Here is a 20,975-nt window from a genome sequence, read left to right as displayed (position 1 = left end):
TCCCATGAAAGACCATGTTTGGGACATGGCTTTCGCATGTTATTATCAGACAGGAGACCCGAGTATCCTTAGTATTCCAAGTGGTTCATCGGGCTAGTAAACAGACTATGTTACATGAAAGTTCAGGTAAAAGCATAATAAATAGATTCATGTGAGTTATGAGGGTTAAGAATATTTCAGTTATCAGTTGAGAAAGAAATTTCAACAAGGGAGGAGTAAGTTATAATCATGAGTTATTTAAGTATGCAAGTAAGTAAACAAGTAAGAGAGTAAGTAAAGAAGAAGCAAAAACCATGATACTTGATGATGATTTATGAGTATAATTATTTAAGATAAATGTTGTCATTTATTTTCTTGTAAACTTACTAAGCTTTACACTTACTCCCTTTATTTTACTTCTTTTTTATAGTATCGCCAATCTAATTCAGGGATCGTAAGGACGTCAGAGATCGTTTCACACTTTCAACAAACATCTTGGTATTTTATGGTTCGAACAATTAAGTTATGGCCTGTATAGAAACTTAGTCATTTTGTGTGTGTGTCCTTATGATATGGCTAATGAATAGCATGTAAATATTCGATAATGATTAGCTATTGAAATGGCTATTTAAGAACATGTTTTGGTTTTATGTATGCCTAAATGATAGTTAAAACAAAGAAATTATAAAAGACTAAAAATTTGCAATAGAATAGTTTTTACACAACAGCATTGACATGATTTTGAAAAATCACCAAGGATATAAAGTGGATGAGAAATAGAATTAAAGCTTATCGAGTCTATTTTCACATGAAAGAAACGATGTAGGCAAAGGAATTTTATATTATGAGATATTTTAATTTTAGTGAGATAGGGTCAGAATAGTTTTTGAGGTCCCCTGTTCTGACTTTAAAAAATCATTAAAAATTGTAAAGAAAGAATTATGAGTCATAATTTATATATCTAGATTCCTTAGTGAGTTTATTTCCAACATAAACAAACGAGAACATTATCCAAATTCTTTACAATAAGATAATTGATTTTTAGTGAAGAGGGGTCAGAACTATCGAGCAGTGAAACAGGAGAGAATTTAATGAATAAACTGCACTATTTGGCTAAACCAAAAATTCTGGAAATTTTATGGTAAGAAGATATATAAGTCTAGTTTCAGGAAAAAATTATGAATCTAAATTTCAAGTTTTTTAACTCGAGTTATAATTAAATTAGCGACTGTTATGCGAGTGGAAAGTTTTATTGTGAATAGTGAAATAAATTATTTTGATTTGTTTAAGTATTCGAAAAATTTTTAATGCTCCCAGTTTGGACCCGAACCATTTTCGGTTCCATTTTCGGGCCTCGAGGGTTCGTTTTAGGGACGTACTGAATGAATGTGAGCGAATTAATTTTAAAAGCAAATTTTTATGCTCCGAACTAGTAAGTTAAGTCAGATAATGCCTCGTGCTCGACTTCGGCAACGGTCTCGGGTATGGGGTGTGACATGTATTGTTATCAGAGCGAGAGTTTAGTCGGTTCTCGAAATATTCAGTATGAATAAGAGTCTAGCTGTACATGCTATACTTGTTTTTTGATAGTGTGACGACTCCTGACGATTTTAAAATGTTTTTCTTTTATAGTTATGGATCTCGAACGAGTTGGTGCAAATGATGTAGAAAGTAATACGCTTGCTCCCGCAGAAGGGACGGTGCCACCAGATAGTAGTGAAAGGCCCGTTACAGTTAGTCAGGGAAGAGGGGCTCGAGAAGCCTTTTTCCAAGCTATGAATGACTGGTTTGTCGAGTTCGTTCGTACGAATCCGACTGTTAGACCTCCACCCCTCATGATTTTTCGATCCCCCATATAGCTCCCCCAGTCACAGGTACAATTATAAAAGAAAGGCCACCAGTTGATAAGATCAGAAAACAAGGGCCTGAAGAGTTTCAGGCTATTAAAGATGATGATGTAGAGAGAGCAGAATTTTGGCTCGAGAATACTATCAGAGTTTTTGGTGAGTTATCCTGTGCACCTGACGAATGCATGAAGTGTGTTGTCTCACTCCTTAGAGATTCGGCCTATTATTGGTGGAAGACTATTGTGTCAGTTGTACCGAGCGAGAGAGTTGGGATTTCTTTTAGGAGGAGTTTTGTAAAAAGTATATCAGTTAGAGATTTGTTGACCAGAAAAGAAAAGAGTTCCTTGAGTTAAAGCAAGGTAAGATGACTATAACTGAGTATGAACGTGAATTTGTCAGACTCAGCAAGTATGCTGGAGAGTGTGTGTCTACAGAGGCTATCATGTGCAAAAGATTTGAGGATGGGCTCAATGATGATATCCGACTGTCAGTTGGCGTTCTAGAGATAAAAAGGTTTGTTGTTCTAGGTTAAAGAGCCTGTAAGGCAGAGGAGTTCGTCAAAGAAAAAGAAAAAGGCAAACCTAAAATTGAGGTTCAAGATACGAAGAAAAGGCAGATGAGCAGATCATTTCAGTTTACATCCAAGAGGCCTAAAGAGTTCTCTATTAAATCTAATTTTTCAGCTGGGTATCCTAGTCGAAACAGAGGTAGAAGATTTGTGAGTTCAAGAGCTCAGACTACTACAATCGCAAGTGTGGGTAGTACTCGACCACCTAGGCCAGAGTGTGCATAATATGGTAGACGTCATCTCGGTGAGTGGCGAGAAAATGAAAATGCTTGTTTTAGATGTGGTGCACTAGATCATTTTATTCGGGATTGTCCCAAAACAATTAAAAAAGAAGTAATATCAAGTACAAGATTGGGAAATGCTCCTACTAGAGGCAGACCACAGAGGAATCTGGGAGTTGGAGCAAGTAACAGGGGTATGTCCAAAGACTCAGCAGTTAGACCAGATGTTAGAGCACCTGCAAGGACTTATGCTATTCGCGCTCGCGAAGAGACATCTTTCCGCGATGTGATTTCGGGTACATTTTCTCTCGATGATATTAGTGTTATTGCTTTGATTGATCTGGGTTCGACTCATTCCTTTGTTTGCATGAGATTGATGCCTAATATGAACATGCCCATAGAATCTACCGAATTTGTGATTAAAGTATCGAGTCCATTAGGCTAGTATGTGTTAGTAGACAAAGTATGTAAAAATTACCCTTTGATGATTAGAGGTCATTGTTTTCCAGTCGATCTTATGCTATTTCCATTTGATGAGTTTGATGTGATTCTTGGTAGGATTGGTTGACTGCCCATGATGTGATAGTGAATTGCAGAAAGAAATACATTGAGTTGAAATGCAAAAATGGTGATATTATTCGGGTTAATTCAGATGAGTCAGATAGTTCTCTTTCGATGATTTCTGTTATGTCTTTTCAGAAATGTTTGAGCAAAAGGTATGAAGGTTATTTAGTTTTTGTATTGAATACTAAAGATCCAGAGTTGAAAATTGAATCAGTGCCAGTAGTTTGTGAGATTTCCGATGTGTTTCCGGAAGAATTGTCAGGTTTGCCTCCTATTAGAGAAGTTGAGTTTGGTATTGAGTTGGTTACAGGTACCACTCCCATTTCTATTTCTCCGTATAGAATGGCCCCGTTGGAATTGAAAAAATTGAAAGCTCAGTTGCAGGAATTAACTGATAAAGGTTTTGCAAGGCCTAGTTGTTCTCTGTGGGGCGCACTAGTGCTTTTTGTGAAAAAGAAAGACTGTTCGATGAGGTTGTGTATAGATTATCGGTAGCTTAACTAAGTAACAATAAAGAAGAAGTATCCACTGCCTAGAATTGATGATCTGTTTGACCAAATGAAGGGAGCCACTGTGTTCTCAAAAATAGATTTGAGATCCGGTTACTATCAGTTACAGGTTAAAGAGTCAGATGTTCTGAAGACTGCTTTCCGAACTAGGTATGGTCACTATGAGTTTCTTGTGATGCCATTTGGTTTGACTAATGCTCTTGCCATATTTCTTGTGATGCCATTTGGTTTGACTAATGCTCCTGCCATATTCATGGATTTAATGAACCGAATCTTTCGCCCGTACTTGAACAAGTTTATAGTTGTGTTTATTGATGATATTTTGATTTATTCTCCTAATGAGATTGAACATGCCGAACATTTGAGAACAATTTTACAGATTTTGAGAGGTAATTAGTTGTATGCCAAGTTTAGCAAAAGTGATTTCTTGCTTCGAGAAGTCAGATTCTTTAGACACATTGTCTTAGGTGATGGTATTAAAGTTGATCCGAGTAAAATTTCAACAATTGTTGAGTGGAAACAACCTAGAAATGTTTCATAGGTTAGAAGTTTTCTTGGATTAGCTGGTTATTACAGACGATTTGTAAAGGGATTTTCCATGATAGCTACCCCGTTGACAAGGTTGTTGTAGAAAGATGTCATGTTTGAATGGACTAAGAAGTGCTAGTAGAGTTTTGACAAGTTAAATGCATTGTTGATTGAAGCGCCTGTTTTAGTACTGTCAGAACCGGGTAAAGAATTTGTGATTTACAGTAATGCATCCTTGAATGGATTGGGTTGTGTACTTATGCAGGAAGGTAAAAGTAGTAGCATATGCTTCCAGACAGTTAAAGCCACATGAGAAAAACTACTCGACGCACGATTTAGTGCTAGCTGCCATTGTATTTGCGTTGAAGATTTGGAAACATCACTTGTATGGTGAGAAGTGCTGAATATTCACTGACCATAAAAGTTTGAAATACTTGATGAATTAGAAAGATTTTAACTTGAGGCAAAGAAGATGGCTAGAGTTGATTAAAGATTATGAGCTAGTGATCAACTATCACCCGGGTAAGGCAAATGTTGTTGCTGATGCCTTGAGTAGAAAGTCTTTATTTACATTGAGAGCTTTGAATACTAGTTTGGCTTTATCAGATGATGGTTCTATTTTAGCTGAGTTGAGAGCTAAACCAATGTTTTTTAAAGAAATTTGTAAAGCTCAAAAAGATGACAGTGAGTTGCAAGCTAAAAGAGCTCAGTGCGAGTCAGGTGTTGAGTCTGATTTTCATATCGGTTCTGATGGTTGTTTGATGTTTAGAAATCGGATATGGGTAACGAAGAATTATGCACTTATCCAATAGATCTTACAGGAAGCACATAGCAGTTCTTTGTCTATTCACCCAGGTTGTACAAATATGTATAATGATTTGAAGAAAACGTACTGGTGGGTAGGAATGAAAAGATATATTTCAGAATTTTTTTCTAGATGCTTGATTTGTCAGTAGGTAAAGGCTAAACATTAGGTACCTTCAGGTTTATTGCAACTTGTGTTAGTTCCTGAGTGGAAATGGGACCGAGTTACCATGGATTTGTTGACAGGGTTGCCATTGACACCGAGAAAGAATGATGTAGTATAGGTTGTGATTGATAAGCTAACGAAGTCGACTCATTTTATCCCAGTTCGTATGGATTATTCACTTGACAAGTTGGCCGAGTTGTATATTTCAGAGATAGTTAGACTACATAAAGTACCATTATCGATTATCTTAGATAGAGATCTGAGATTGACTTCACGATTTTGGAAGAAATTGCAGGAAGCTTTGGGCACAAAGTTGAGTTTTAGTACAACTTTTCATTCTCAGACCGATGGTCAGTCAGAGAGAGTTATTCAGATACTTGAGGATATGCTTAGATGATGTGTTTTAGAATTTCCAGGTAGTTGGGAGAAATATTTGTTATTGGTAGAGTTTACCTATAATAATAGTTATCAGTCAAGTTTGAAGATGGAACCTTATGAAGCATTGGAAGGACGTAAGTGTCGTACGCATTTGTATTGGACAGAACTTAAGGAAAATCAGATTTACGGGGTTGATCTAGTCAAAGAAACAGAAGAGAAAGTAAAAGTCATTAGAGATTGCTTGAAAGTAGCTTCAGATAGACATAAATCCTATGCAAATTCGAAAAGAAAAGAGATTTAGTTTCAGGTTGGTGACAGGGTATTTTTGAAAGTATCCCTGTGGAAGAAAGTTCTCAGATTTGGCAAGAAAGGGAAACTAAGTCCACGTTTTATTGGACCGTTCGAGGTGACTGAAAGAGTTGGGCCCTTAGCATATCGGTTAGCTTTGCCGATTGAGTTAGAAAAGATTCATGATGTATTCCATGTGTCTATGTTACGCCATTATCGTTCAGATCCGTCACATGTGATTTCTCAGGCAGAGGTTGAGATTCAGCCAGAGATGACGTAGGTGAATAATCGGTAAAGATTCTAGCTCGAGCGGTCAAGCAACTAAGGAACAAAAGTACGGTGAAAGTATTATGGAATAGGCATGGGGTAGACGAGGCTACATGGGATCCCGAAGAGGCTATGCGAAAACAGTACCCCAATCTCTTTACAGGTAAGATTTTCTGGGACGAAAATCCATAAAGGGGGGAGAAATGTAACATCCCGAAATAGGGCCTAAATAGAACAGTGGTGCGAAACCAGGAATCCGAGAGTGAAAAGTTTGTTGTGAATAATTTTTATGATTTACCGATTGATTGGATGCATGTTTTAGAATACCGATAAGAAATTTCAGCTATTGCATGTCTGAATCGCATATTAGGGTCTAATTGCAAAAGTGGGTAAATATGAGCTTTAGATGAAAAATGATCTAATTGAAGTGCATAATTGAAGTAGAGGTCCTTAAATGGTAATTAGACCATTAGATTTTCATGGACAAAAATGGACATGCATAGATAAAAATAACTAAAGTTTTAATGAAGGACATTTTAGTCATTTGGTAATAAAAAGAATTAAAAGGGAAAAAGATGGCAAAATGTGCTCATCTTATCCATAAGGGCTGAATTTCAAGAGACTCCATAGCTAAGGTTTCTTCACTTTCTCAAGCTCATAATCAAGAGGAACGAAATTCGGAGTTAGACCGGGGAAAGAAAAAGGTTGAGGACTAAGTTGCGAGATTTGATCGTATTTTGTACCGGGGTAAGTTTACGGTAAATAAATGCAATATTTTAAAAATTATTATTAATGTTGTTATTTTTCAACAATTATGTACTTCTATCATGAAATTATTTAATGTTGACTCAAGTATGAGATGATAGAGAATCAGTGATAAAAATTCTCGTTGAAACATTAGGAATGTATAGGATACAAATGTCATGACATTAAGGGAATGAGATCCCATGTAAGACCATGTCTAGGACATGGTGTTGGCACTGAGATGAGAGGTCCCCCGTAAGACCATGTCTGGGACATGGCATGGGCACCGATATGAGAACTCCCATGTAAGACCATATCTAGAATATAGCATTAGCAGTACAAGAAACATCCAATGTAAGACCATGTCTAGGACATGGCTTTGGCATGTTATTATTAGACAGGAGACCCGAGTATCCTTAGTATTCCAAGTGGTTCAACGGGCTAGTAAACAGACTATGTTACATGAAAGTTCAGGTAAAAGCATAATAAATAGATTCATGTGAGTTATGAGGGTTAAGAATATTTTAGTTATCAGTTGAGAAAGAAATTTTAGCAAGGGAGGAGTAAGTTATAATCATGAGTTATTTAAGTATGCAAGTAAGTAAACAAGTAAGAGAGTAAGTAAAGAAAAAGCAAAGACCATGATACTTGATGATGATTTATGAGTATAATTATTTAAGATAAATGTTGTCATTTATTTGCTTGTAAACTTACTAAGCTTTTCGCTTACTCCCTTTATTTTCCTTCTTTTTTATAGTATCGCCAAGCTAATTCGGGGATCGTAAGGACGTCAGAGATCGTTTCACACTATCAACAAACATCTCGGTATTTTATGATTCGAACGATTAAGTTATGGCATGTATAGAAACTTAGTCATTTTGTGTGTGTGTCCTTATGATATGACTAACGAATAGTATGTAAATATTCGATAATGATTAGCTATTGAAATGGCTATTTAAGAACATGTTTTGGTTTTATGTATGCCTAAATGATAGTTAAAACAAAGAAATTATAAAAGACTAAAAATTTGCAATAGAACAGTTTTTACACAACAGTATTGACGTGATTTTGAAAAATCACCAAGGATAGTAGAAATAGAATTATAAAGTGGATGAGATATAGAATTAAAGCTTATCGAGTCTATTTTCACATGAAAGAAACGATGTAGGCAAAGGAATTTTATATTATGAGATATTTTAATTTTAGTGAGATAGGGTCAGAATGGTTTTTGAGGTCCCCTGTTCTGACTTTAGAAAATCATTAAAAATTGTAAAGAAAGAATTATGAGTCATAATTTATATATCTAGATTCCTTAGTGGTTTTATTTCCAACATAAACAAACGAGAACATTATCCAAATTCTTTACAATAAGATAATTGATTTTTAGTGAAGAGGGGTCAGAACTATCGAGCAGTGAAACAGGAGAGAATTTAATGAATAAAATGCACTATTTGGCTAAACCAAAAATTCTGGAAATTTTATGGTAAGAAGATATATAAGTCTAGTTTCAGGAAAGATTTATGAATCTAAATTTCAAGTTTTTTAACTCGAGTTATAATTAAATTAGTGACTGTTATGTGAGTGGACAATTTTATTGTGAATAGTGAAAGAAATTATTTTGATTTGTTTAAGTATTCGAAAAATTTTTAATGTTCCCAGTTTGGACCCGAACCATTTTCAGTTCTATTTTCGGGTCTCGAGGGTTCGTTTTAGGGACGTATTGAATGAATGTGAGCGAATTAATTTTAAAAGCAAATTTTTATGCTCCGAACTAGTAAGTTAAGTCAGATAACGCCTCGTGCTCGACTTCGGCAACGGTCTCGGGTAAGTGGTGTTACAGTAAATACTAATAAAAAATTTAGAAAGCACTATTAATGAGTATAAATTTAGTACACTATCTAGCTCGTTCATCTTTCGACTAATATTCTTTACAAGTAATCAATTCAATAACAATTATCACCGTCACAATCCTCGGATATAGTGTCAACAACTTGACCACCTTTGGACGTAATAACGCCCAGAGTGTGAATACTTCTACAAAATATATAGAATTGAGGCGATGTCTGCAAGTATACAGGTCAGGTTGTAATATGATTTTTTTACAACGAAACACTTGGTAAGTATTCTGAGGAGCGTACCCAAAGGATTGCAGTTTGGGGAAAACTGCTATTAAGCGAATTGCCAAAAATAATTACTAATATGCTCGAGTCACAAATTAGTAGTGTTGATCAAAAGCCAAGATGATAATAATAACAATAAACTAAATAAAGTTGACTAAACCTAAATCTACTCCTAAGTTCTTGTTTTAGGGATAGGCCATACCAATTGAATTACCTAATTAATTATTGATGTAGGGTTCTAACCAATCTACTAGTCAGCACCCTAGCAGGACCTTCCGATCTTATACTAGAATAGCGAGTCAACAAGAACTACTAATCTTCCGACCTCACAGTCTAGACTGGTTCGAGGTTAAGGTGTTTACGGATAGGCAATACCAATTTTGGTTAATTGCCACCTAAATGACTTTCTAGAGTCGTCAAGCCTATGGTTTAAGTTCTTTCTCTCCTAAATAGTTGATCCACTAAGAAACTCTATCATTCAATCAATTAATTAAGTTAAAGTGATTGAAACATGAAAAATATGTATAATGCATAAATTGATTCTAATCTTTACACAAACATTCATCTAACAATGTTAAAGAAAGAGATATAAAAAATAGAATAAGGAAAAGAGATGCTCATGGATTTATTGATGAAAGCGTGGCTCCAGAACAATCTCCACTCGCGTAAATCTCACTTTGAAAATAGGATCTTCCGATTACAATAACATAAAATAACCTAAGTAAAAACTAAGAATGAAAGAAAACCTAAGAATAAAAAACCTAAAATTGTGTATTTAAACTGATTACAATGGCCTTTATATAGGCTAAACTCGGAATATTAAAGTGCCTAAATTATCCTTGAATTCCTTAGAGTTTGACTCGGATAAATACTCTTATTTTCCCTAAAAACTGTAATTATCTCGTGTAGGGACTTTTTGGGTTGCACAGGGGCGGTGTTCCAACACAGGCTTGTAGTGTTGCAACATTGGGGTCCAGTTCCACGACATCGAAGGTCAGTGTTGTTGGGAAATGCGCTCATATTGTAGTAAGCATGTAACTGTTTTCTATTTATTTGAACGATGAATAAATAAATAAAATTACTTTCACATTTCACTATTATGTCTTTTGTATTTATGTCTTTTATATTTTGCATGTATAGCGAAAATTGTGACAAGCAAATATTAGCTCATTGATTGTCTAAAGTTCAAACTGAAGATAAGTGGCATTGTAAAGAACATTTACTTTGCGAGAAAGACGACTTACTTCAGTAGATAATCTAAGTGAGTCTGTAAGCTTGTAAAAGAATTAAAGTGAACATTTGATTCAAATACTGAGAAGGATTATTATGTCGTCTACAATTCCAATTGGGGAGATGACTAGTCTTGGTTATTGGAGCAGTTGACTCCACGATTAGAGACATAGATTGTAAAGGCCCGTTTTTAGTGAAATTAGAACAGTGGTTTTGGGACCACAAATCTGAGGTTGTAAAATTTATTTTAATATTATTTTAATATCTACAGCATGTTAGAATTATGGTATAAAAATTTTGTTAAGAAGTTTTACTGTTTGTATGCTCAATTTGTGAAAAAGGACTAAATCGCATAAAGTACGAAAGTTGTGTTCTATTAGCTAAAGGTGTTAAATAGCTATAGAACCTTAATTTGGAGGTTCTTATATGGTAATTATACCATTAAATGTGTTAGTGGATGTGCATGGGTTGGTAATTGAGTAATTTTTGAGTTAGGTAAGGGTAAATACGTAATTATGTATTAAAATATAAATTAAATAAAACAAAAATCCCTTTTTGGTGTTCATCTTCACCTAGCCGATTCTAGAGGGGAGAAAAACACCATTTTAGAGCTTTGGTATTCGGCCACTTCTTCTTCTTGCATATCAAGAAATGCTACGTTCGAATTTAGATTGCGGGAAAGATAAAGTAGTGATTGATCGGTTGATTTCTCCATATAAAATTTGAGGTAAGTTCATATGTTAATAAGCATTAAATTATATGTGTTTTAAATGCTTTATGGTTATAGTTGTGATGGTATGACTCCACAAAAATGTTCGATGAAGTATCGACGATGTAAATGTCCCGATTGAACTTTAGGAATAGATAGGATACAAATGACTTGTCATTAGAGGTTATCGTGTTTTGGGTGCTGCTCTCATACGTCCTACTGGTCTCGCATGTGTTATGGTTACTTTACAGCTTGTGTGAGCAGCACCGTGTAGCTGCTCTTGACCGGCAGCTTGTGTGAGCAGACCTAGTGATGGCTCGAGAGTGAGCATCTATATGAGATATGAGATAGAGGTGGTTTCGACCACGTATTTGGCACTTAGTGTGCGAGATACCCAAGTATCCGATAGTATTTGAAATGGTTCAATAGGCACAGTGATGATTTGAGGTTACATGAGTTCAATTCGAACTAGTACAAGTATTTGTGTGAAATACGATAAGTGATTTATATTTGATATATAGATACATGGCTAACATGATTGTGATTGTATGATAGGCTTTGGGCCAAATTAAGTTGCATCTATGCTTTTATTTTTGTTTACCTAAATTGTGGATGATTTGGTAAGTTGTATTTATTAGTCATACGAACTTACTAAGCTTAATTGCTTACTCCGTTTTAATTTTCGTGTTTTATAATGAATCAAAAGCTCGCTCGATTTGGAAGTTGTTGGAGATTGCATCACACTATTAGACTCTTATTTTGGTGCTTTGGACTTTATATTTTAGGTTAAATGACATGTATAGGTATTTTGGCTAATGTGACCTATATGTTTTGTTGTGTATTTAGCCAATTGATTTGGCTTGAAAATGATATATACGTTGATATGTAAAAAGGTGTAAATTGCCTTATGATATATGGTGTATAGGTTCTATATGAATGCCTTGCTTGTGAGATGGTGTGTTGGCACTAAATGGTTGTGTTTTAGATATGTATGTATGTTAAGTTTTAGGCACAATGTCTCATATATGTGATTGACCATTTAGGTAGACTTTGGAAGTATATTTGGTATGTTTAAAAGTGGTCATATGAATGTGTTTATGGGTATCATGTTGTATGCATTGATAGTACAATATATAAACTTGATATTGGTTGGTTTTGAATGTTTATTTAAGCCATGGTTATGTGCAAATTGATGTGTTTAGGTTGGTACCAATGTGGGTGAGGAATATGGCTTGGAAAATGACCTATTTTTGTCCACGGGCAAAGACACGAGCGTGTGTCTTAGTCGTGTATGACACACCGCCAGGTGACAGGGCCGTGTGTCCCCTAATACTTCTATAGAAATCAAGTAAGTAGCTTCATACGGCCTAGCACATGAACGTGTGGCTTTATCGTATGGCACAAGTCAGCATACATTTCAGTTTTTACACGACCTAGTAGAAGGCCTGGCACACGAGCATGTGAGGCCATTTTGATGGGTACCCGGCCTAGCACACGGGCATTTGGTCCGACCGTGTGACCCAAGTCAGTGAGTTATATGGGCTGAGACATGGCCTTGTGTCCCCATTTCGAATGCCCACACGGCCTGAGACACGAGTGTACCTCTTGGTCGTGTAAGACACATGGCCTAGCCACACGGGCGTGTGTCCCTTGCACTTTGGAAATTTTCCATGATTTCTTAAAAATTTCTTGAGTACTTGGTTTAGTCCCGAACTACTTTTAATGTTTATTTTGGGCGTCGAGGGCTTGTATTAGGGACCATATGATTTTCTGTGAATGTTTTTAAATTGAATGAGAAATGAATTCGAATTATTTGATTGTTTGATCTATAAGTTTGGTAATGCTCCGTAACCCTATTTCGACATTTGATATGGGCTAGGGTGTTACATTTATCGGTATCAGAGCTGTGGTTTAGTCGATTCTCGCACTAACATAGCGTGTTGAGTCTAGCTATACATGCCATTTTATAACCTGTGATAGTGTGACATCTCTTGACAGTTTAAGAGATGTTGAGAGTAACGCGTCGGCCTTAGTTCTAAGGGCAGCGTCGTCTGGGTCTAGACCCGTGCCTGAGGGTCATGGAGGAGAGGCTAAGGAAGCCTTCTTCCAGATGATTAATGAGTTGTTCACTGAGTTTTTTTGAACTAATCCGGCTGCTCAGCAACCTCCACCCTCACATTTTCCCCAACCAGCCCCTATAGCTCCTCAAGCTTTAGAACCGGTACTATGAGAAAACCACCTATTGATAAAATTCAAATATATGAGGCCGAAGAGTTTAGGGTTGCAGTTGATGATGACCCTAAGAGAGCCGAGTTCTGGCTTGAGAATGCGATCCGAGTTTTCGATGAGTTATCGTGTACACCATCAGAATGTGTTAAATGTGCTGTGTCTCTTCTGAAAGATGTCGCATATCAGTAGTGGTACACTTTAATATCTGTAGTACCAAGAGATCGAGTCATATGGGAATTCTTTGAGACCTAGTTCAGGAAAAAGTACATAAGTCAACGATTTCTAGATCAAAAGCGTAAAGAATTTCTAGAGTTGAAACAGGGTCATATGACCATATCTGAATATGAAAGAGAATTTGTGAGACTCAATAAGTATGCCCGTGAGTGCATTCGAATCGAAGTGGTTATGTGTAAAAGATTTGAAGATAGGTTGAATGAAGATATTAAGCTTTTAGTCGAGATACTTAAACTGAAAGAATTTGTGGTTTTGGTTGGTAGAGCTCACAAAGCTGAGGAGCTTAGAAAAGAAAAGAGAAAAGGCGATTCTGAGGCTAAAGACTCGAGAAAAAGGTCAACGGGAAAATCTTATCACTCGTCATCAAAGAAGTCAATGGATTTTCATAACTGTTCGATTGCCTCAGTGGGATATTTCCATCAGAGATCGTGTTAAACAACACGTAGGTTCAAAAGCTTAAGCCGCTTCAGTGGCGAGCGTTGGTAGTGTTACGGCCAACAAACATGAGTGTCAACGATGTGGTAGAAAACATTTTGGAGAATGTTGGATGAATGACAGAGCCTATTTCATATGTGGCTCACAGGGGCATTTTATCCGTGATTGTCATGAGTTACCCGAGAAAGACAAATTTCTGACACTCGGCCGAGCAATACAGCTGCAAGAGGTAGACCAGCCCGAAATATTGGAAATATGAGTGGTAGTTGAGGCGCAATGAAGGATTCTACTGTGAGATCTGAGGCATGAGCACCAGCTAGAGCTTATGCTATTTGTGCTGGTGAAGATGCATCGGCGCCAAATATTATCACCGTTAATTATTCTCTTTATAACACTGATGTAACTACTTTGATTGATCCTAGATCAACCCATTCTTATGTGTGTACGAATTTAGTGTCTATTAAGAGTTTACCTGTTGAGACCATTGAATTCATGGATAAAGTGTCGAACCCCTGAGGTCAGGATGTACTAATTGATAAAGTTTGCAAGAATTGTCATTTGATGACTTAGGGTTATAGTTTTTCCGCCTATTTGATGCTTTTACTGTTTGATGAATTTGATGTGATTTTGGGCATGGATTGGCTGAATTTGCATGATGTGGTTGTAAACTATAGACGAAAGCTTATTGTTTTGAAATGCCAGAACGGTGAGACTCTTCGTATTGAATCCAATGATTTTAGTGGTTTGCCTATTGTGGTATCAGCTCTGCTAGCACAGAAATATACTTACGAGCGTGTGAGGCCATTTCAAAGGGTACACGGCCTGGCACACGAACGTGTGGTCCGGCCGTGTGACCCAAGTCAGTGAGTTACATGGGTTTGGACACAGGCTGGAAGACGGCCGTGTGAGACACACGACCTAGCCACATGGGTGTGTATCCCCTGCTCTTTTAAAATTTTCCATGTTTTCCTAAAAATTTCTTGAGTACTTGGTTTAGTCCCAAACCACTTTTAATGATTATTTTTGGTGTCATGGGCTTGTATTAAGGACTATATGATTGTCTTTGAATGATTTTTAAATTGAATGAGAAATGAATTCGAATTGTTTGATCTATAAGTTCAGTAATGCTTCGTAACCCTGTTCCGACGTCAGATACGGGTCAGGGGTGTTCATAGATGTATTCATTGGTAGAATGATACATTGGATTAAACCTAAGTGAATTAGTTCTGAATTCGTTTGTGAATTAATTCACTTGTAACATTCATAGTGTGATTTATCTAAATCCTGAGCTAGTCATTGACCATGCGTTTGCAACTTATATACTTTGATATAAATGGAGGCTTATGCTCTAAAGATGATCGAGCCCATAGCCAATATGTTAGGTACATTACTTGTATATGGCATGGCTTTACTAGCAACAGTGGGTTATTATAAAGAGAGCATTGGGTCATTATTTACACAATTTTGAATTCAAGAGAAAGTTGTAGATAGAAAATTCTCTGAAGAGATTATTCTAGAAAATTTCTAGAGATATTTTTCTGATTTACAAAATGACCCAAAATTTTAGAGAAATCATGAAATTACCCCACTGGTAATTTTTGTGAAACATTTTCTTATTCGAAGCGAGCCCACACTCGACAGACGTGAGCTTGAGAATAGTAAAGAAGACTACTTGGTCGAAGAACTCATCCTAGACGAATAAAAAATGTACAATTTTGATTAAGTGTTTATTACTTTAGATATCATAACCAAGATCTTGTTTTGGAAAAAATTGTAAAACTTTGGTTTTTCCTTAAATTTATTTTCTTTTAATTTTACCAAAAATGTTTTTCCAATAAGTATCGCGACACCGAAGGAAGTTTCTCTCTAGGACTTGTTTTTAGCTTTTGCCTTCAACATTGAGACATCAGTATCTTGGTCTCGCGACATAGGCATCAGTTTTGGCCCGAATAAGCATCTTTAGCTCCCGACTTGACTTACAAGAACATGTAACCTTATTTAGAATATAGAATGTAATAAAAACTACTAAAAAGCATAAATTACTATTTTAAGTATGAGAACCTAAATATATACTAAGATGCTTTGATTTAACTATCAAACAAGTTAAAGTTATGTGTAAAAAGAATGTAAATAATAGTGTATTTCATAGCAGATCAATATGCAGTTAACCATCCAGAACACACTAGAATGCTAAAAAAAGCCAAACCAACCGAGAACACACCTGGGCACCAAGTGCCAAGCCCAAAGGCTTACATCCGCCCCCAATAACACACCAAAATCATTGTAAATATAACATGATAGCCCGCAACAAATGCTGGACTTCGGTATATTCAATGGATAGTAACAAATCAATAATCACCATATCATCACAAGTCAAACCTGTACTGCACGCAATAAAACCTATTGGCATGCCAATTGTATCCTATCCTATGTTAATATATCAGAATATCCAACAATCTCAACTCACAATTAATATAACATTTCAATTTATACAAAACTAAGCTATTAGGACTTACCAGGGCTAAATTGTAGAGATAGTGAAAGTTTAGGGACTAATCAACAACTCTTCCTTTTTACTCGACTGCCTACTAGTTATTAATCTATAAAGTAATTTCTTTCAATTCATTAGCCTCAATTTCATGTAATATTCAATTTAATATAAAGTAATTTATTTCAATTCATTAGCCTCAATTTTATGTAATATACAATTTAATAACTATATCCTCCTATTTACAATTTTTCACAATTGCCCCAAGCTTTTACACTTAATCAATTTGGTCACTATGACCAAAACAAGATTATTTTATAATTAAAATTTATACCCATTAAACCAAATTTATAACTACTCCAAATCAGTCCTCACATGCTGAAATTTCATGAGAAAAACATGTCATATTTTCATTATTTTCAAGTAAATCCCTAAATTGAAATATTATGCAAAATTACTTTACAAATAACAACCAAGCTTAATAATCTACCATTAAACTTCAAAAAAATATCAAACTAGTCAATGATATCTTTCAAAATATTTAACAGTTTTACAAATTAACCCCCGGGGTTTGCTAGATTAAGCTAAAACAACCTTAAAAACATAAAATTCATGAAAAATAAGTGAAATATACATCTCATACATGTGAAATGCGTCTTGGCCAATAGCTTAGTTTAAGCTCCCATGGTGTTTAGGTTTTCAAGCCAAAAAGATGTAGAAAGATGTAGAAATTGGCTTTGTTCATCTTTGTTTTATGTTTTAATTTAATTTATTTATATAATTACAGTTTTACCCTTTAATATTACTTTAAAGTTCATTAAAAACAATGTCACTACCATCCATTATAAACTAATTTGGTATATTTACCCTTTTAATCCATTAAATCATGTTTCCTTATCCATTTATTACAATTGAACTAATAACAATTGACTTTTGCAACTTTTACACTTTAGTCCTTTTTACTTAATTAACTACCCAAACGTTAAAATTTCCAGACCAAAATTAAATACACCTATATAACACGGTTTAAAAAACGAGGTTTCGATACCCCATTCTCTAAAACCACTTGACTTTAGGGATAACCCACTTATACTTAACTAATTATCCAATTAAATAAAATTACCAAATAAAAATTCACTATATTATAATACTTAACTCGTAAAGATTAAATAATAGCAATAGAATTGTGATTCTGAAATCACTATTTTCGCAATCACTGAAAAACGAGTTGTTATAGTAGCAATAAAGCTTGTTTGTTAAAGTGGGGCTCAACCTCTTTTTTGAGATTTTGAGTAGCCTTCTAGCTAATTAGCTTTAAGTCTTAACTATATGCATACATATAATATATAATCAATCTTAAAAAATTAAAAATTCTTAAACAACAATAACAAAATTTAGTTTTCTATACAATTAAGAAATAAATAAAAAATCTGTGTACTTATGTAATTAAAAAAAGTAATAAACTGCACTTAAAATGTTACTTCTCAATGAACTTTTTGTTTAAAACCCCATTATCAATTGGTTTTGAATATGATGCAGCTACTCATGGCTACCATCATTCATCTACTGTGACTAGTAGAATTACACAAAATCTAACAAAGTTAAAATGCATTCATTAATAATTTTGCAAATTACTTTCACTAAAAACAAATTATTACCTTGCTGATAGTAAATCTTTATGGACAACCCCTCTGGTTATGTCCTGGTAGTTTACATATGCTACAAGTCATCGTTCTTCCTATTTTGGTTAGCCTTTTTGTTTTATTTTTCTTATTAGATTCATCCGACACCACCTTCGTCCTTTTTTTTTGGGGCCTTCCTGGCATGACATTGAACTTTGGTGGTGATTTTTTTTTTCATTTCTAGTCTTCTCCCACAAGTCAAGTCCATTTATTGGTTGTAAAGCATACTTATATGTTCTCATGTACATTTCCTTGCTATAACATTTTGCCAAATATTTCTCTGGATTCTCTTCTTTGTTGTAAATGGCACACACTGTATGTACACATGGGATGCCTGACAAGTCCAATAATCTACATGAACAAGTCATCTTTTCTAAGTCCATAATATATGTGATCCTACCACACATGATCTAATATTCATAATCTCCATCGAAATGCACATTCCACTTCGTAGATTATCTTATGCTCTTATCAAGCTTAACTCTAATTGGAGGACCACACAACCCTTTTCATCCCAGTATTGCTTTCATTTTACTAATAATTTGTTCCATCATAGCCAACCTAATATCATTTAGCATACTTATTATTGAATTTGACCTAGCTTGTATGATGCTAGCATTGAATGCTTCGGGTAGGCTGTTATTTGTTGAATCACACTTAGCATTATAGCTGAAATATGCTTTGCAAAACCTTGTCTCATTTGCATCTAAAAGAGCTGCAAATGTCATCTCTTTTTCTATTTCAAGAGAAATACACATTTTTTCAAAACATGGTACATTAGTGGCTTTCACACATGCCCAAAATTCCTTTTGAAAACCTTTTCCTCTAAACCCATTTAGACCTTTTCCAACCCAATTTGCCCATACATGTCTAGCACAAAACCTATGCTCTGAATGTGGGAATAGTTATTGTCGAGTGTGAATATGAAGTGCAAATTGTACAAGTATACACATCGAATCAAGAAATAAAGTGATGAGTGAGTATCGTTCCCATGAGGATTGGATAATTGCTCTTTGTCTAAGTTATCACAATTGAATAGAAAAGATAAATGTATCAAATGATGTTTAATGAAATTAAAATGGGATTAACACATTAGAAGTGAGAGTAGCGAAGTATACTAGCAGAGATTACCATTGCAACAAATCAAATAAGAGTACTAAAGACTTTAGCAAGGTTGAAATATTGGCCGTGAAGGCTGGGTTTACTAAGGCATCTGTTCTGACCTGTGAACAATGTCATGGCAAAACTATAGCGAACTTATTGCTCGATTGGGTACTAATGTGGTTTACCTTTGTCAAAAGCAAGACCTAAGGTTACTTACCCCTAAGGCACTATATGTCTATAGGCTCAGGATTAGCAACAACAACTAAAACTCAACCCTCTAACTCGTATAAGGTAAGGCTCTATGTCTAGACTTTACATGTGTATTTGACTCAACACCCACTTATATTACCCAACTTCAGTCCAGGTAACCTATCCTGCCAGTGTCAAGCTAGCTTAAGACTTATTGAGCATTTATCAACACTCTTTTAAGTATTTAAACAAAAACAACTATTGGGTAAAGTAGTAATATAAACCATATTAATCCATAAACATTAATCGAAGTTAAAACATCATCCAAAGAAAACCCCAACCGTATTAAGTTAGCTCATGGCTGGGCTATACATTTCGTATCATCAATATCCCTAAATATCAGTTTAGAATAGAAAAATTGAAACAAAATGCAGAAGAAGAAATCTGGGTTTCAAAACTCTAATCCTCCAACTCAACGTCTTGTTGCTCGTCTTCATCAAAGTTCACAGTCAGCTCAACTTGCCCTTCTTTCCATCATGAGACCTTTGTCCAAGCTCCAGTTGTCCTGTTTTCTTTTCCTTTTTATTTCATTTTATACTTGGGTTGTCCTCTAGGGTAAAAGACATCAGCCAATGATTTCTTTTTTCCTAATTTTGAGGTGAATATTCTCCATTACATGTGCACGTGGGGGACCAAATATTGAGTGCTCTCATTACTATCTAGGTGTTTGTCATTTTCTTCACCAAAATTGCCATGGAAACCTTTCATAATGCCTCAACAAACCTCCATCCTCTGCTATCCTTCTCCCTAAAACCCGCCATTCAGCCACAACAAGACCTTTCCACAAGCAATTAAAAGTAAAGATGCAATAAAGTAATCACCATCGTAAGTTCTTAAATGCATTGCTCGATTGACTAGAAATAATTATGCAATAGCCTAAAATGAAGCCAATTTTACTTAAGTTCAAGTAATTAATTAAGTCTAAAAGTATGAATTATAACTCTTTTCTAGAATTTTCAATTATTTAACAACTTTTTTAACCCCTACAAAATTAAATTAAAAAATATAAAAAATATGATATACTATAAACTATGAAAATCAAAAAATTAATTAAAGGTAATATTACCTTTTGTTGATCTGATATGAATGTCCACCCATATCCATCAAGAGTGCCAATGTCTCTTTTCAAAATCTCAAGTAACCAAGTCTATGATGCTGTAGACTCGACCTCCATAACACACCATGCTAGAGGAAACATTTGGTTATTTGCATCCCTAGCCACAACAGTTAGTAACTCCCATTTAGTTATTCCTTTGAAATTGCACCCATCCAATCCTAAGATAAGCTTACATCTAGCTAAGAAGCCTCTCTTCAAATCAAGAAAACAAGTATAAAAACTTTAGAATAATGGTGGAAATCTAGGAGCAAGCCTTTCTGTCTTAATTTCAATTGTACTCCCTCTATTAGATCTTCTCAACTCTTCTGTATAATCATATAAAGTCGCATACTCTTCAATCACATCTATCTCCATCTCTTTTAGTACTTTTAGCTCAATCACATCTGTCTCTATCTCTTTTAGTACTTTTAGCTTAGTTCTTCTAGACTTATTGATGTTGATATTAATACCAAGCTCCGTTTTCACTACAGATTGTATGTAATTAAGCTTGAAAAATGGATTAGCAGCAATTAGTT

General features: G+C 35.1%; 1 protein-coding gene across 1 annotated transcript; it reads left to right on the top strand.

Moving 5' to 3' along the window:
• Window positions 1-13,148: 13,148 nt before the first annotated feature.
• On the top strand, window positions 13,149-13,820 carry LOC128033887 (uncharacterized). Its single transcript, XM_052622377.1, has 2 exons — window positions 13,149-13,336; window positions 13,409-13,820. Exons 1-2 carry the CDS (start codon window positions 13,149-13,151, stop codon window positions 13,818-13,820), a joined length of 600 nt encoding a protein of 199 aa, XP_052478337.1.
• The last annotated feature ends 7,155 nt before the right edge of the window (window positions 13,821-20,975 follow it).

This window comes from Gossypium raimondii, chromosome 10, assembly GCF_025698545.1.
Source record: "Gossypium raimondii isolate GPD5lz chromosome 10, ASM2569854v1, whole genome shotgun sequence".
Taxonomy (NCBI): Eukaryota; Viridiplantae; Streptophyta; class Magnoliopsida; order Malvales; family Malvaceae; genus Gossypium; species Gossypium raimondii.
This window is presented reverse-complemented; position numbering and strand designations above follow the sequence as displayed.

Excerpts from the sequence above, each read along its gene's own strand:
- LOC128033887 (XM_052622377.1), top strand. The coding sequence starts at position 13,149 with ATGAGAAAACCACCTATTGATAAAATTCAAATATATGAGGCCGAAGAG. Across the intron at positions 13,337-13,408 it reads CTGAAAGATGTCGCATATCA|GAAAAAGTACATAAGTCAAC; the intron begins GTAGTGGTACAC and ends GACCTAGTTCAG.